The sequence below is a fragment of the Athene noctua genome, chromosome 2, assembly GCF_965140245.1.
Source record: "Athene noctua chromosome 2, bAthNoc1.hap1.1, whole genome shotgun sequence".
NCBI classification, from domain to species: domain Eukaryota; kingdom Metazoa; phylum Chordata; class Aves; order Strigiformes; family Strigidae; genus Athene; species Athene noctua.
Window position 1 is genome coordinate 114365733 of NC_134038.1, and position 18883 is coordinate 114384615.

Below are 18883 nucleotides of genomic sequence, written 5' to 3' on the forward strand. Positions count from 1 at the left end.
GTCTGGCCAGGTCTGGGCTGAGATAAAGGGATGGGGCAGTACAGGAAGGGCTGCACCTCTGCTTGTGCACCTGTTCTGTGGAAAGAGGATTTCAGTCTCCAGTACTACTGTGATATACCCAGCACCTATCACAAGCACTAAGTTCACTTAAAAATAGGGAGTCTGAAAAAAACTGGGGGTAAAAAAAGGGAAGAATATATATATACACACACACTTCAAAAGAAGAATGTATCAAAAATGCAATGCAATAAAGCTATTGTATCACTATCCTTATTAAGAGAGAAAACAAGATCTACTGTTTTAAAGAAATATACTTTACACTCTATTTTAACATGGCAAGGAATAGTAAGTTTTTGCACTGATTGCCGGTTTCTGTCCACCACCACCATCCCACATACCACTGCAGTATTTATTTTCTACAAGCTTCAGAGAGGAGAGAGTGGTTTTACAAAGGTCTAGCACTGGAAGTAGTGGCATGTTACCAGGCACCACTTGGCATTTATAAACTTTATTATAAACTGTCAACAAAGAGGACAACCTAACTGAGAATTGAACGGACAAAGTCAGGACTTAGCATTCCTCTTCACCATCTTCAGCAACCACACTTAGTCAAATCCACTTCTGGCAATTTTAATCAGTCTTTTGAAAAATGCAGAGATCATTTCACCAAGAAAGCTTCTTCTAAAGGCATATGCAACTATGTGGACTAAAGATAGCTTCCATCTGTCCAGCTGTAAATATGGCCAAAGTGACCTGAGGTCTGAGCGTCCTTGTCACTGTAGACCTGACAGTAGGAATGTGCTTAAACTCTGTTCCTTCTTTCAAGAAATTGCCTGTTTACAAGGTCATAGGAAGAAGGATCTTTTTTATATCCTCACATACATCAGAAACACAGGCCCCACTGACACAGAAAGAGAATCGCTGCAAATCATGTAAATTTGTGCAAAACTTGTTTACATTTAAGACTTCTGGCACTTGCTGCATGTGAACCAGCAGGAAGACAGTGTTTATACAAAAGAGCAGGAAAGGAGAATCCTGTTGCTGGACCAGAATCACTGGCAAGCACCAGGAAACTATTCCCTTTGGGTCTTTTATGAGGTGTCCTGCAATGTTAAGGTGTTGCAATCATTCGTGACAGGCTAAAAACAATGCACTGCATTAATTTTGAAATATTCCAAATTCTCAAAAAGCTTAGGTTACAGGAAAACACTAATCTCAGTGGGTTTCTATTAGTCATCCACTGCAAGATGCCTGGATGTTTTAGAACAAACTGTACAGACAATGTGGAAGGAAGACAAAAAGGGAAAAGTCACAAACCAGAACTGAAGTTCAAGATGGGTAATAAAACTTGCCTAGCCTAAACCCCACCAAACCTGTCACTTCTTTCCATGAAACATTAAATCTCTCCATAGAGCATTACATCTCTCAAACAAATTTCATGTGATAAGATACTCCACACTGAGAGTAGTGGAGAAACTGAATTTCAAAATTCAACTATTTTTCACTTCTGTGGAACGACAAATTATTTTGCTAATCCTTTTTTGTACATCATGTCCTTCCCTCCCACTGTTTGAACCCTTCTGCCAGCATGAGAAGTCTGGCTTTATTTAAAGCTCAAAAGCAAGAGCCTCTGTGGAGGAGATGGTATAGTACATGTCACTGTCTCATTCTCACAGCATCTTTGCCCCTAACTTGCAGGACAGAACAATATTTTAATGGTGTAATACTGAATCTATAAAAAGCATTGCCTCTCTAGTTTTCTATTTTGCCACAATCAGCTACATTACTACTTCACTATTTTCTGTCAGGTTGCACATGTCCAAATCATATTAGCTATTCATCTGCTTTTAAAAAAGGACATTTAATGACCCATTAGTAGCCTCAAACCAAACTTTGGTACCAGCACTGTAATATGGACTGGGGAAGCATATCCTGTAAATACAGTATGTGGTCATTTCACAGGGGTTCACAAATTACTGGAGGTTTAAGAACCCATCCAAGTAGCGCAGGGATCACATGGGCTGAGACAACACCAGCTACTCCAGGTGGCCCAGGGGAACAGCACTATTCCAGGCCTCTCCCTCCTCTCCTGGAGACCCTCACACACTACATATGCTTCCCAGTTCTGACAGATGTGTCTAGATGTAGTGTGGTGGGATGGTTTGAAATCAGCTTTATTTCTCTACAGTGGTCTTGTAAATTACTGGTTTGTCATCTACAATCATCTCGGAAGTCTGTAATCACCCACCCTTAGTAAAGCCAAGTTCTGTACCATGTGACATGTATTAATTCATTTTTGCCAAGCAATGAAATGCTGTGCCAGGCTGGCATCTCAGGTAGTCTATGCAGAGAGAATTATTAGCAATCCTCTGCAGACCTGGTTGGATTCTGGACATACCTCTTCTTCTCTTCACCTGCTTTGCCCATTGTCACATCTCCCCCAGATGGTCCAGCCTCAAAACCAACAATCATTGTTTTATTTAGGGAAAATGCTTTGATTATGCCAAGCCTATGCTTTTCAAATTGGAAATGAGGATGATGAGCAGTATTAAATACTACTCTTTGGTATAGGAATGATCAGTATTGAAATAGATTTGCAGTGCTAGCTCACCCACCACATACATATAAGTGCTGGAAAAATAAATGAGAAATGGGTAAGGCGCATTGCCTGATACAAAGCAATCTGTATTTTGACAATTGATAGTGATTATTCTCTTTTCCTTTCTGCTTCAGAGAACATTAAATATAACAACTGAGTATTACTGGGAAAAGAAACAGAAAGGTCACATTCAGCCACAGCACAAGCAGGTGCAGCTGAAATACTGGTGTGCCATCTTCCATACTGTAGTCTGTCAGAGTACCAGTCTGAGCTTCTTACCCTGCAGTTGAGTAGAGTGTAAAGCACATGGTCAGGAGTGGTCTGAGCTCTCCACTGCAACACTTCTGAGAGGAAGAGAAACTAAAATAAAGCAGAATGACAGTCATGACACTAAATAACTTTTTGGCTTTAGAAAACAAAACCCTATTTTTTCTAGTTTAGCTATGTCTTTCTTTATATGCTACATTTTGCCTGAAAACCCAGAAGCACTAAACATGAATTAATTCTCTTGTCATCACACATGTTTATAGCAAGGTGCTTTTGCACGGTAGCAGTGTCCTCTGGAAGTGAAGCCACTGCTGTAATTATGATATATTACTACACAGACTTTCAAAGCAATAAAAAAGTTCTTACTGATCTCTCTGAAATTAAGCACAATTTTAATTCTTTAGCTTGCTCTCTTTTTCTTACTAAAAAGATATAAATATTTATACACCTTAGAATTTACTAATTTAATTACCCAGATAAGCTCCCATAAGCGCTGAATTTCAAGTTAATATTACAGGATTAAAATAACAACAAATACAGTCAGGACCGTACATGCAAACAAAATTCCCTGGACTCCACATGACTAGGAAAAAAAGATATAATAGAGGGTGATTTCTTATAGAAGCCCCATTAACATTTTCCACCATGTTTGTTCTGTTGTCCCATGTAAACTTGTAAACAAAATCCATACAAATGAAATGCAGTAATCCTCCCTCATGTTTATTTTATATTTATCTGTAAAGGGTGTTCTGAAATATTTCAGTGTGAATTAAAAAAGCCATCAACAAATTCTGCCATAATAATAATAATAATACAATTTATGTACTGCTAAGTGTCCTGAAGCTAACTAGCTAAATATAAGCTGTAACAGAAAAACTTAGCTTACCTTTCTGGCTTGGTCATTATCTTCTATTTGCCCCAAATCTCTACCACTGGCCTGTGCAATTCTTTTTCCAGAGACCAAGTTCCCCACCATCACAGAGGCAGGGCCAATTTCTAGAATAAAGCAGAAATGTGCTAAGTGCAATAAAAATCCTTTGCTTGTGGAATGAAAATTATTTTTATTTCTTTTGCATTACATGTTATTTTCCTCATTGCTATCCACAACACCAAACCTTTAGTACACTTCTGTTGACACAAACTTTGGTTGATGGGCCAGAAGCAGCTGGAAGATATGTAGGCCTGGATTCATCCTCTCTAAACTTATCTAACTGAGGAGCCCATTTAGCACAGGGTCTCTATAGCCAGCGATGCATCTTGGCTGCCTTGATATGAGGAATCTTTGGAAAATCCAGCTCCTAATTTAGGCATGTCCATTCGAGTGCTTACAACCAGATGAGACATTTGCAGGCTTCAGGGACAATGTTCATATTTCTCTCTTCTGTTCCCTGGCCTAAATTTCATCTGTATTAGCAACTCTGTAATGCTACAGACATGAAGTGACACGCATTAGGAAGGCAGATGGTGCCCATGATAGAATACATGCAAGCCCTTTAGCACAAGATAGAGACTAAAGAAAAATAACCTAACTCTAGAAGAAGGAAGATGTCACAGCTGACACCTCCATAAGGAGGATTTCACTGATGTGTTGTTGCTGCCATTAGGGACAAATACCTGTTTCACAGATACCATTTATGTTCATGTTAACATTTATTTTCTGCTTCTCCACCATGCATTACTGATCAACTGCAATTGATAACAGACTTTACTTCTAGTTTATGATGTCCAAGCTTTGTCTCAGTGATGGTATGTGGTACAAGTGTCAAAATACAAAATGAGTAACCAGATAATGGGCAATAAACAACATCTACAGACTACTCTGCTTTAAAAAGATGAAAGCAATATTCTCTGTGTACGTCACAACTATGCAAAATGGGACAATGTGATGCTACCAGTTTGGTTTCTGCATTCCTGCCATTGCTTTTACCATAGTGATATATAATATGTACATAATGTATCTTTAAGTATCTCTGCTGCACTAACCCTAGTTCAGTGATTACTTTACAAAGCAGCAACAAGGAAATACCAAAGTGAGCACTGCAGTTAAAGGCTTCATTGCTTTTGTTAATTTAGTACAAGTCACTGTTAACCTCTGACATTTCCCAGTATTCACAAACTGAGATTATGGTTTTGATTTCTGAAACATTTGTCTGAAGGTTTTAAACAAATAAGATGAAACAAACAAACTTGCACTGAATCCATGATGGACAGTCCCCATATTCAAGATCTAGAGGGTAAAACCACTTCTTATTCCAAGTTGGTTTTCAAAGTGGAAACTAACCAACACTTAAATCAGTAGCCAACTGATGTAGCTGAACTCAGGTCTTAAGCCTGAGGCTACAGATCCAGAAATCCTTGCAGTTAGAGTACTAAAATCAGCAGTTGGTTCAAAGTTAGAAATTTGCTAAAATTTGCTTTGTCATTGGGCATGAGTAACCAGTAACTACAGCAGACTACAAGGACTTTCTCAGACTCCTGAGTCAGTGCCTTGCTGTACCACTGCATTCAATATTCTTCATGAAGGTGGCAGAACTTCTGAAAAACCACTTTGAAACTAGTTAGTGTGTTGCCCCAAATATACCTGCCCTAAGAATGAATAATCCATAGCCTCTGTATTCAGGTAAAAACCTTTATCCTTATTCTTGGGTTTAATTTATTCATGACCAGTTTTTATGCATTTACTCTTCTTCCAGCACTGTTATTTGTGTCAACAGTCCTCTTCCTCTCTATTTCTACCTTACAAACTCAGCCTTCAAATAAGCCAGAACTTTATCTTTCTGTTTTGGTCTCAGTTCATCCTCTTTAAACATAACTGAACAGGAATTTACAAGAAATTCAGGTGTAGTCTCAGCCGTGCCTTGTAGAGTGATGTCCTCATCTTTACTGAACTTGGGTTTCTGGATCATTTTCCCTTGCACCGTTTGTGAACGTACTTCTAGCTTCTGCCAAAGCCAATGATGTTCTTAACACACATGGAATATTTAACAGGAACAGCTGATCTAGCTGATTCTTGTTTGCATCAACAGTTACTTGACTTTGCTCCATACAGTACCATGAACACACAGCATTAAGTTGTGGTTCTTTTGCCTTCACTCATCTTACCTGGTTGTTTCTGCCTTGGTTTAGGCAGGTTTGTTACACATGTGTGGGGACACATCAGCACATTACAAGGATGCAGCGATCCTTCCAAGAAGAGCTGTTTGGTTTCTGAAAGGTGTATTCCTCCCAGTGGTGTCTTGGGAAGTGTGTTTGCTGGTACGAGTGCTAAGCAGTAGACTCCCACTTGATGAATACTGTCTATAGCCTAAAAAAAGCAGGAAGTCGATTTTAATCACAGGCTAATTTTTCATCATTCTAATAAGCACATGTTGCTCTGAATTACTGCATAAAACACCCTAATAAATAACTAGCAATGGAAAGACACATTAGCAATGTCAGTCATAAGGAGGGTTTTTTTTAGTGGAATAGGTGAAAGGAAATGTAACACTAACATTATTATACTCATTCCAGAAGATAAAAAAGCAAACAAAACCCTGGTGATAAATACACAGAAATCTATTATGAAATGATACCTAGGCATCACCCTTAGGCACACGTATCCTGTTGCTAAAATGGGCTGACCACCCATGTGAAACTGATTTTAACCTACACGCTTCTCAGAATTAAAATTCAATGGATTCCTATCAACTTAACATCCAGTCCATTTTGTAGAGTAAAAAAATTTTCAAAGGTTGCACATATATCTCCATATACCTACTCATATATGCAGCTTATGAATTTTTAAATTTTCTCTAAGATAGCAACTGTTTCACTCCCTGATTATGGTGTAAAAGATTGTCAGACAAGAATAGGAAAAGACAACAATACAGGGGAAAACTACAAAACTATCTACTTGAAAAAAAATTGGTCAAATGAAAACATGAAAAATAAGCATCTTTGAATCTTATAGTAACCATGTTCATTATCTGATGAGTAAACTGCATCACTTTCAAGAAATCTGTAATCTAGAGTATCTGTGTAATTTATTTAAGTAAACATGAATATCCATGCCCTTAGATTTTAATTCCATACACATTTTAACTGGTTATTTTCCTTAGAGTGGTAATAAACATTGCAGTGAGTTAGAAAAACAGCTTCAGACATCCACACAGACTGAGAAACAAATTACAGACAGCATCTCTAATGCACAGTTAAATAGTCAAAAATACAATTTACTTAACTTGCATTTTAATGTTTAACTGTGAGAAAAGTGAATGCATACATCTGTTGCTTTGAAGATACAATCTATATCCTGAGAATCAAATAATCATTTATAGTTAGGTACTTAAGTGTAGACCAATAAATTACTGATTACTTCTACAGACACTCTAACTAATGCTTTGCTTTTGGCTTCTGCTTGCTTTGTTTTTTATTGATTTGATTGCAAAATTTCATAAGAAAGAATAATAAATCTATTATTCATTTTACAAAGACTGCAGTTTAGTACTGGTAGATCTCACAGTAGCACCAGAAGACCTCACTGCTGGTTCTACAGACATCTTACCTGAAAGATCAGCAATAGGGAGATATATATGACAGTCAAAACACGGTAACTCATGTTTCTGGCAGAAACCATCATAATCTCCTAACCATAACGTTATATGTATTTCTGAAAGCAGTGATAAATCATGGGATCCTCACCTGACATCAGCTTGAAGGAAAACTGTTACAGAGCAAGTAACCACTCTTATTCAAATGTAAACCAGTATTGCTCGTAGAGCTGGTGAATGGAAAGCAATATCCAGCTGGGGTGGCATGAGGTGTGTTATATAACAATTCCCCAGTGACTTCCAGACTGTCTCCCTTGATAGCTACCTCTGCAGCATAATGACTGATAAAATGCCATGGGTCATTCAAAATTGTCACCTTTCACACTTTTCAGTTTGGCACATTTCTGAAGGAGGGAATGACTTTGTTTCACAAGGCTGAGCACTGACGAACTGAGCCTTCAAATTTTGAGAGAAGAGTACCAGTCAATTTTAACACTGCTGGCATTTATGCCTCCTGATGAGGTAGCTTGGTTTTTGAAATGACACTGTCTAGCCAGAAGTAAACAGAATATCCGAAATCTTTATTCTTCTGTTTCATTGAGAAAACCGTTTAGAGATACCAGTATTTGCAGAGTCCAGATTGCATTGTTGTTCAAGCTAAGAAAACATCCCATTCTGACAAAATTCTCTGGGCAGACTAAAATCCAGTCTGCCAGGTAGAGGAACAACAACATCGCCTGAAGGGTCAGATCACTTTGCAGCAGCCTGGGAGATGAATGAGTATCTAGGATCCATGTGACTGAACTGCTGAGAGATCTGGGATCTTCACTCACAGTGTCACTAACATACCTTCTTCCTCCACTACTTTCAAGAAACTCTGTACAGTGATTGACCACTCCCTCTCAACCATGCCTCTGCTAAAACCCACAGATGCAGTCCAACACAGTCCCATACATCCAGCAGCTCTACCATCCTTCAGCCCTCTGCTGAGGAGCAGGAAGGGTCGTAGAGAGACAGAATATGTGCAACCCACTGGAAAGATGCTCTGCAAACCAAAGCAGCTCAACTCTAGGGAAGACAGGTATGTTTTCCTTACTGCTGAGCAGTGCTTACACAAGAGTCAAGGCCTTTTCTGCTTCTCACTCCACCCCACCAGTGAGGAGGCTGGGGGTGCACAGGGAGTTGGGAGGGGACACAGCTGGGACATTCAGAGTGATGGTGTTTGTCTTCTCAGGTCACCGTTACACGTGATGGAGCCCTGCTTTCGTGGAGATGCTGGAACACCTGCCTGCTGATGGAAGTAGTGAATGAATTCCTTGTTTTGCTTTGCTTGTGTGCATAGCTTTTGCTTTACTTAATAAACTGTCTTTATCTCAACACAGGAGTTTTCTCACTTCTACTCTTCTGATTCTTTCCTCCATCCCCCTTGGCAGGGGAGTGAGCAAGCAGCTGTGTGAGGCTGAGCTGCCTGCTGGGGTTAAACCATGACACAAGGTAGCAACAGATAAACTCAATTTGAATACATCTCCATTTGACTACATCATCCATAAACCTATTGCTTTTGAGTAAGCATTGGCTTAACCATGGAGATGGAGGATGACTGTTATCTAAAGTATCTAATTTTTTGTGTGTGAACATTAGAGTTGAAAAAACTTTGAGTATGGTAATGATATTGCCTTAACTTGGACTGCTATATGTGAAGGAGAAAATCAGATTTCTTTTTGCATTCAGTACCAGACAAACTGTCAAACACCACCACCAAGGTGGGTTTCATCAGAGTGGTATGTGCATTGCATGATCCACCAGACAGCTGGAATGGGATTCCTTGCAATAGGTATTCTCCATGCAGATAGATGCAGATAGGTGTCCTCTATGCACTGTACATACCTAGATCTGAGCTAATCTATCACTACCCTTTACTTCAGCGGAGAAAAATTGGCATTTTTAGTCTGTGTTTCTTTCAGTTTATTTTAGCTATCAATATGGTGTACTAGAAACACATAATTCTCTCTCACTGATTAAAAAAAAGTATCTGGCAATCTAGCTTGGATACATAGATCTACTGTTGTCACTCAAAAGAATTTAATTTTGTGCTCATTAGGTGCAAGTGCAACTGAAGGTGGACTTACAGTTACTCAAAGACAAATGTCAGTTACTTTGAGGGCCCGAAAGATCAATAAAAAGAATATAAAGATGGACAAAATAGCTTCCAAACATACATAAAGACCATTACCTGGAGAACTCTACTCATCCATTGAAAACTGTCTTCCTCTGTGGAATCTGGCCTTTGCTCTGCAACAATAACTATCCTTTCATCATGCAGCACGCTCACTGAAAACACTGCTATTCTATAGAAGAGAAACAGAGAAGAGTATTTAGCGCCAGGATAGATCAAAAAACATGTCTTCTAAGTTAATTCTCCATAACTATGATTTTGTTATTTATTACTCAGACAGCTGGTGCATCAATTATCATTTTACTTATGGGGAAAAAACAACAAGAACAGTTTTGGATAACTTCTGGAGTTGAAATACAGGGCTTTGTTCTCGAATCACGTAAATGTAAGCATAATGTCACAGCAGGGTTGGAAAAGTGAACCTTCTTGGCATAAGAAAAGCACTAAATTTGGGTCACACCAAGGCTGATGTTAAGCTGTTACATAAGAGCCAGCATAAGCACCTTCTTTGGCCCCATCTTAGAAGAAAGTAATTACAACATCATTCTGTGAGACATCTGCCATGGGATCAAGTGTGAGCACATGTCTGAGAGCATTAGACTCTTCAGAAGTTTTACATGTCTCCTGCTCAGTTTCAGCACATTAAGAAGGCCACAGAAGGAACCGCTGTGTCAAGTGTTAGGCATATTGGAAATGTTTAACTCAGACAGAAGGGATCCTGTTGAGTCAACACTTTCAGAATTAACCAGGGGTTCAAACCGGAAATTTTAATAATCACAATTTTGGACCTTGGTATCTAAAGTCTACCTCAAGACTGTTTTAGGCTTCCTCTGTCTCCCGGTTCTAGCAATATGAACAGCAACGGAGGAAAACCATAGTGCAGATTAGGCACTGCCTTCTGAAAGCATTCTGGATCGCTGACACCTGGCCTAAGCAAAATAAAAGATTTCTACATAATATAAGAAAAGAAAGGACCAAACCTTCCCCTGTAGACAAATTTCATTGGTTCCACAGCCAGTGCTGTTGCTACAATGTCATCAGCATTATGTCTCCTTCCACTGACAACCATCAAACCATCCATTTTGCCAATAACAAAGACAAGTCCACCTGGTCCTATAAAACCTAGTAGTCCAGTCCTTATAAAAGGATATTCAGTGATAGGGCCACCCGAACTGGTCATAGGAAACACCTGCAAAACAGAGAAACACAGGTCTTCAATTCTATACACAGAGATCAAGCTGCAAAATATTTCAGGCATGCTCTCTGAGATGGCTCTTCTGAAATGAAGTAAATAGATCGCTGGTGATGCTCTTTACTCTTCACTGACCATAAGGGGAGTGTCAGGAAACTCCTAGATTAGTGTGTGTAATTTTCAGTATCTGAGTTCCAGCAAGTTCAGTCCCACTCTGTTTACTATACACATTTTCCCTAACCATGGTTCTGCGAATTATTTATGACATTAAAAAATATAAACATCAACATAAACAGTATTGAATTAATAAAAAAGCTGTGCAGAGTGCAGCTAACCTGAGGTGCTATGTATAGGTTACTGAGAGGTTAAATCATAAACATTACAGTAGAAGTTCTTTTCAGTACCTCATGCTCATTTCCAGCATATTACAGAGAAATAAGCAGGCTAGAAGTGAAGCTATTTTAAGGTACTGTACACTAATGACTATTGCAGCTGACCACATTTTTATCTAAGGTCAATTAAGTCCTCACAGTATCAGTGATAATGCCTCTGTAGCATGTGTAGAAGTGAAAATACAGCCCCACACAGAGCCTCTCTAAATGTCTCAGCACTAGATGCATACATGACTTCCACAGGATAAGATTTCTACCACTTTTTCTATCCTAACTAGCACAGTGTTATCCTTCTGGTGCATGAGCTACTTTGAACTGCATTCTGACACAACCACACTTTCCTGTTGTTGCTTAAAATTCTAAAGGCAAATTATTTAAGCCAATGTCAAGTGGAAGACCATGGCTATATAGTGTCCTTCAAGGTTCATCTAAAAAGAAAGGTCAGATTCTGCTGCCAGATGCCCATGGGTGACTCTTATTGAACAGATTTGATGCTTATACATCTTCAGCCATAATTCATTTCAGGAACACAAAACTATTTGACTCTCTAATACGTGCAACACAAATTACACAGTATAACAGAAAAGAGGCCCACTTGGAGAGGGCTCCTAAGAACATGCTTAACTTTAAAAATGAGTGGTTCTGCTCACTCAATGGCAATTTATTTGCTTACAGTTAGGAGTAAGTCTAAATCAGCCTAAATATGCTGCTAAACTGTAGACCCAGTTATAAAATATGAATGATTTTACAATTACACTAAGTACCTTTCTACACTGAAATAAGTCAAATCTGGGCTTATCATTCACAGTGGGTACTGCCAATTGTACTTCTAGCACAGTAATCAGCTATCAACAAATTTCAGATCACAATAGCGTAGTATGATTCATACTTCAATACTTCATACTTCAATAGCAGGATGGAGAATCGTATCCACTAGTCTCCATTAATTATTTAATGTATAGCCTTTACAGCATTCAGCATTCATTTTTCAGGAGATATTAGTCATATTTGCTCTATTAAAAATGGTAATATCAGTGAATTTGTTATGAGAAATGTAACTATTTTTCTTAACTTTTTTCTCAAACATTAAAAAAGGATCAGAACTTAATAAAAAACTGAGCTTAAATTTTTTTAGTATTTCTCTGATTTGTTCAGCCTTTCATACTGGCTTCAGCAGAAGTTAATGGTAAAAGTGAGCAGGTACAACAGAGCTACTGATAACAGCTGTCTGCACTGCAGCAAAAACCTACTGGTAAAGAGGTTTCACAAAGCAAAAAGACTTTCACCTAAGGTAATTCAAACAAAAGCAGGTAGAGATTAATTAGGAAAAGGTATCTTTGCTATTCAGATACCTCTTGATTACATTTGTCATGACTCTGCAAAAATGCAAGGCTTTAATGCTGGCTGCACTGTGGAAATGTTGTAAACAGCTTTTTAAAGATAACCATCAGACTTACTGTTTGCAACAATCGACTTCTGCATGTAGCTAGCTCATAGATTTGCACAGAATTACCTTTTGAACTTTGTCTTTCTTCCTGCTTTCCTTCTGATTGTTTCAGCCCCTGGTATCTTCTTTCAAAATTAAAGCAAAAGCTCTTCAGAGCCAAAACTAAACCCATAAGATCTACTATTGCACTTAATGAAATGGGCTTCAGTGCGGATTATCTGGCCAGAGTACAGGTCCCAAGACACAAGCATTGATTATTACTGCTATTCTGATATTATTATTATCAATATTTTATGTTAAATATTATATTGAAATAGAAAAACTTTAAAAAGAAGGATTTTATATAGCATTTCTTGGTCAGCTTACCTCGAAAGTATTTTTGGTCATGCCCGAGAGTCCATAATAGGATGTACCCGTTGCAATAGCACATACACAAAGTTCTCCTATTTCATCTGTTTTACAGAGCTGAGGAATTCCATCTGGCTTCACTGAACACATTATAGCTAGAGGGAGAGCAAAGGACTTTAAAAAATCCTATAAAATGAACTACAGAATAAGACATTGTGGTGGAGTTGGCATAAACAAATAAATTAAATGTAGACTAAAGTCTAACAACTGGTTTCTCAAACATTAAGGTGTTCAACTTTATCAAATATTATTTGTAATATAAATAATATTTATACAAAAAATGCAAAGATCTTTATGTAAACTCAGTCTTTACAATGGTAACAAAATCTAATTTGCCTTGCTCTCTAAAATTTCAGCTGATCCGTAACACTGCTGTGAAATGTGATTGTGTTCCCAGTTTTGCATACTGAAGACCGAATTCGCTACAGTCAGTGCAAAATGAAATACCCTAATGGAGTTCTTGATAATAATTACACTGCCAGGGAGGCAGGCAACCAGGAAATCCAGCTCTCACAAAGTAGCAAGTAACACCTTATGAAAGATCAAGATATTCTAGCAGACTAGTACAGTTGTTTTACTAAGAATTTATCAGAGCTGACTCCCTCTCACTGGTCTTACAGGACTGCAGAGACAGCAGGAGCTAAACGGGAGGGATTAGAAAGCACTGGTCTGAGGAGAAGCACTATTTCATGTGTCAGCCATGTGAATAAGAATCAGGTATGCTGCTTTAGCTATAATCCCTAGAGTTGGAGTCCAGCATGTGTAGATTTTGCAGTTGGAAAGAGAATATGATGAACAAGGGACACCAGAAATGAATCAGCATGTCTTTTTAAGTACAAGTGTAAAGAATCTTGAATGACCTTTCTCTCACTCTGAAGATAAACAGGAGAGCGTACTTTTATTAAAACAATCAGAATGTAGTATGAAGTGCAAGATGGCACATCTATAATATCTTATATGATAACTATTAGACAACAACCAATCTTATCTTCCTTTATTTTAAGTTGTTAAAAAAAATTTTTTAAGATGCATCATTATGTTTTATTCCTTTGGTGCATAACAGACATTCTCTTATGAAAAACTACAGTATTATCCTTTTCTACTCTCTGTAACATCTCATTTAAAATCTCTCTTACGAAAAATCTTATCTTCATCTTTAGAAGCACTGGTTTCAGTTTGAATTTATCAACATGAACTGTTGAGTCATACCCTCTCTTTCTAATAACTGCGTGATACCACAACATCTTTGGAAAAACTTTCTGCAAGCCCTCAGATTGCAATTTTGTTTATCCTTAGCATAGGTTATGAAAAATTTCACTACCAACTCTCATCTGGGTCAGGCTTATGAATATAGCTTCCAGACATCGAAATCCAACCTACATATTTTCTGTACCAGTATCTCACAGTTAAGGAATGGATGTTCTGATGTGGTGACAAGCTGTTTAAAGTATACCACTAATGTGAGTCAAGACAGCCACTGAGGTAAACAGAGAGAAGAAAAATTGAGATTTCCAAACTGTGAAGTTTTACAAGGTAATAGACTAAAATGTTTTCAAGTACACATGTTCTAATTCCAAAGCTTGTTGTCTAACAGCAAAGTATGCCCACCTATGACTTTCTAATTAATAATTACTTAAATTGATGAATCATAGTAAGTTTCAAAGTTACTTACCGCCTGGCATCACTAAGCCAACATCCTGGACGGTCAGGACGGAAAGCTTTTCTTCAGAGTCCACTCGAATCACTCCGTAGGTGAGACCATGCATGGACAGAACTCCTCTGCCTGGTGGCTGGTTGCTGTCATCTGTTGGCCTGCAACCATGGGTTATAACATCAGTGCACCATCAGGATGACGTAAACATTTACTTATTCCTGATGGACTATTACTGCAAATACTCCCCTATTTAAGTTTAAAATTTCACCTTTTTTCCCCTACTAGACCTGACAGAATCCTATTTTTCAGTCATTACTGAGTAAATCTGTCAGCTCTCCCATCCAGTAGGCACCCACATATATGGGGCTGCAAAGAGAAAAGTAACACCTATCATTTACCCAAAACAGGTTTTATTTAATTTTCAGATAGATTTATAAAGATTGTTTGATTACACAAATAAAGGCCTTTTGCCTTGTTGTAAAAATAATGAATGCAATGCAGATGATCAGTAAATAACTTGATAAACTCTCTATATGTTACATACTTTGGGGCAACCTAGGAAATCAAACTCACCTGTCAGACTAAAAGCCTAACTCCAGCACACTGGCATCAAAACTAGGATTAGAATACAAGCATGCTGTGTTCAGATCACAGATATGACTTCCCACTCCCAATACTTAAGCATTTAAAATTACTCAACAGAAGAAATTAGGTTGTAATAGATTCACTGCCAAGTATCTGTGGAAGCTGCAAGGCCTTTACCATCTTTATTTTAGTACATGTAATTGAATTCTTCCTATTCTAATTTACCCTATGAAAGTTAAAACAAATTACACCTTCATCAGTCATGGTCAAAATGTTGTGGATGCAGCCTCTTTGTAAAACTGTAACTGTGTAACACTGAGTTTGCTCAGATTCACTGCAGACACGCTGTACAATTGCACAGCATCAGCACAGGCTGTCTGTAAACTTGTTTCAATATAAAACCACCTGCTGTATCAGTGGAGACAATTATACGTATGTAGAGTGTGCCTTGAGCAGATGAATGTTGACGTATGCAAGTTATTAAGTCAAGGGAATATGTAAAGGCTTTTCAAGTCTGGCAAGATTCTTATACTGTCCTGCATTTTAAAATGCAAAACTGGCGATGCCGATTTAATTGTGGATAATGCATCCATGCAGTGCAGCCAGACTTCAGCTATTTTTAAGATGGATAAATCAGGCAATATTCAGTTCAAGATTCTGCATTTTTCCTAAACAGTCCATCATAACACAATTATTTCTTAACAGCTAATGTCCTTTTATATGACATTTCTCCTCTACTGTGCTTGAAATACTAGATGGGCCTTAGTCAATCATGTTCATGTAAGCCTTGCAGTGGTCGCCACTATAAATTTCAATTAATAGGTTTTACGAGGCATATTTCTCAAGTGACATTGTCAACAAAGAAGGATGTGGGCACGCTTGAAAACCCATTAGAGCATAACAAATAGTGCTAGTAAACAAGCAGCTGTGATAAATAACATTCCCATCATGTAAAAGGAACTTTCAGTGACATTATTGATCAACTTCCTCTCACCCTTGCTCCCCAAAACACACATTTTACTGCTCCTGAGAAGAAAAGTCTCCTGCAGGCACACACAGCTTCTCACAACCTTCTACAAGTAGAGGCCATCTAGACTTTACTTATCACTTTCAAAGACTGATAAAAAGAAGAGTGGGAGCAGCTTTGAAAGGCACTGGCTGTGTAATGGACGAGGTGCCAGGCCAGGAAGCTGGAGGCACGAGGCGCGCTAAGATCATGTTGGGGGTCTTGTCAGTAGAGCTAAACTTGCTGTGGCCTGGGTTGAGATAACAGTTTTGCCTGGGTTAGAAAGAAGGTGTGTGGAAGGAAAGAGTCAGCGCTGAGGATGTGGGGTCCACAGGACAGGCATTTCAGAGCTGCTATTTCAGAGCACTTCAAGTATCTTGCTAGTCAGAAGCGGATCCTTGAACGAAACACCAATTACTGTGCTTGAGACTCCTCTTGCAGGCAACTAGTTATCTGACACTGAAAGGGAATGCAGTCAGAGGACCAGGGTGGAAGAGTGAGGTGGGGAGCCAAGCACTTGACAATACCTATGCATTGTTTCAGAAAGTATCTTGTCAGCACAACCCTGCAATATATATGTATATGGTATCTTACTTTGTCCTGTCCATGATATCCACACAGGAACACCCCTAAAACAAATATATCTGCCAATCAGAAAGAGAAAAATCACTTGGAAAGAAGATAAAAATCATAGAATCATAGAACCACAGAATGCTTTGGGCTGGAAGGTACCTTAAAAGTCATGTAGTCCTACCTGCCCTGTAATGAGCAGGGACATCTTCAACTACATCAGGTTGCTCAGGGCCTTGTCCAACCTGACCTTGAATGTTCCCAGGAATGGGGCTTCTATCACCTCTCTAGGCAACTTGCCCCACCACCCTCATTGTAAAAAATTTCTTCCTTATATCTAGTCCAAACCTACCATCTTTTAGTTTAAAACCATTACCCCTTGTCCTGTTGCAACAAGCATGGCTAAGAAGTCTGTCCCCATCTCTCTTATAAGCCTCCTTTAAGTACCGAAAGGCCACAATAAGGTCTCGCCAGAGCCTTCTCTTCTCCAGGCTGAAAAACCCCAATGCTTAGCCTTTCTTCATAGGAAAGGTGTTCCATCCCTCTGATCATTTTTGTAGCTCTCCTCTGGAGGCGCTCTAACAGGTTCATGTCTTTCCTGTGCCAAGAACTCCAGAGCTGGACACAGTACTGCAGATGGTGTCTCACCAGAGCGGAGGGGCAGATTCACCTTCCCTGACCTGCTGGCCACACTTCTTTTGATGCAGCCCACGATACAGTTTGTCTTCTGGGCTGCAAGTGCACACTGCTGGGTCATGTCCAGCTTCTCATTCACCAGTACCTCAATTCCTTTTCTGCAGGGCAGCTCTCTCAATCCCTTCATCCCTCAGTCTGTATTGAGACCGTGGGTTATCCTGACCCAGGAGCAGGACTTTGCACTTGGCCTTGTTAAACCTCATAAGGTTCACATGGCCCTGCTTCTCAAGCCTGTCAAGGTCCCTCTGGATTGCAACCCATCCCTCAGGCATGTCAACTGCACCACTTAGCTCGGTGTCATCTGCAAACTTGCTGAGGGTGCGCTCAGTGCCACTGTCCGAGTCACTGATGAAGATATTAAATGGTACTGGTCCCAGTACAGACCCCTGAAGGGGTCCACTTGTCTCCATCTGTGCATTGAACCATTGACCACTACCCTCTGGATGCAACTATCCATTCAATTCTTCATCCACCAAACAGTCCATCCATCAAATGCATATCTCTCCAATTTAGGGAGAAGGATGTTGTGGGGGACCATAACAAAGGCCTTACAAAAGTCCAGACAGACAACATCCATAGCTCTTCCCTTGTCCACTGATGTAGTCACTCCATCATAGAAGGCCACTAGGTTGGTCAGGCAGGACTTGCCTTGGTGAAGCTATGTTGGCTGTCTTGAACATATTTATAATTAATTTTAAAGTTAACATTTTAAATTTTCTTTACACATTCAATATTTCTAATATTGAATTTGTAATTCTGTAAGACTGCTTGCTAGACAAAAATAAATCCTTTGATTAAGGTAGGAACAACTAAACAAGGTATAATTCCACCTACTTTATATACTAAGTAAATTTAGCTTAAACCACCAGACAAACCTACCCCTTTAGCTTCCTCAACCATGAAAGAGGGACAATGTGCATATACTTTAAAGCTGACTTGTTCATACTGAGTGGCTGTAGTGCATTCTGAAAACAGTTACTACTACCATTTACAGATGCAATCTATTTTACTACTATTTTTGCCAGTCATTTAAATGGGGACAGGCCTGTACTTAAACTTCTGCACCCCCTTAAGCAAGTGGGTTCACACTAATATGCAAATGACCAAAGGAGAATACCGTAAAGAATTTTTTGCATGACACATTCCTTTAAATATTAGCTTCATAATTCAGCTTTAAGGCTAAAGTACCTATTAGTCTATTACTGACTGACTGATTTTTTCTAAACTATAAGGGTATTTCAACTAAGAACTGCTTTTTGTTACTCTGCCTTGCAGGAAGATCAGTAAAAATACACCATAGATTTTGAGTCGGAGCATTAACAGGGAGCTTTCTGGATCTGTGCTCTGCAGGGAGTCATTTTA

At 38.9% G+C, this 18883-nt stretch overlaps 1 protein-coding gene across 4 annotated transcripts in view; it reads right to left on the reverse strand.

Annotated features, from left to right (window-relative positions):
- Window positions 1-18883, reverse strand: part of DIP2C (disco interacting protein 2 homolog C) — a 327899-nt gene that overhangs the window by 58877 nt on the left and 250139 nt on the right. For all 4 annotated transcript variants that reach the window (XM_074899949.1, XM_074899947.1, XM_074899946.1 and 1 more), the window contains 7 exons: window positions 14683-14822; window positions 12969-13105; window positions 10552-10760; window positions 9629-9743; window positions 5969-6170; window positions 3753-3862; window positions 2879-2959 (listed from right to left, as the gene is read on the reverse strand). In XM_074899949.1, the coding sequence (XP_074756050.1) occupies window positions 2879-2959; window positions 3753-3862; window positions 5969-6170; window positions 9629-9743; window positions 10552-10760; window positions 12969-13105; window positions 14683-14822 (994 nt within the window). The remainder of the gene's footprint in view (window positions 1-2878; window positions 2960-3752; window positions 3863-5968; window positions 6171-9628; window positions 9744-10551; window positions 10761-12968; window positions 13106-14682; window positions 14823-18883) is intronic.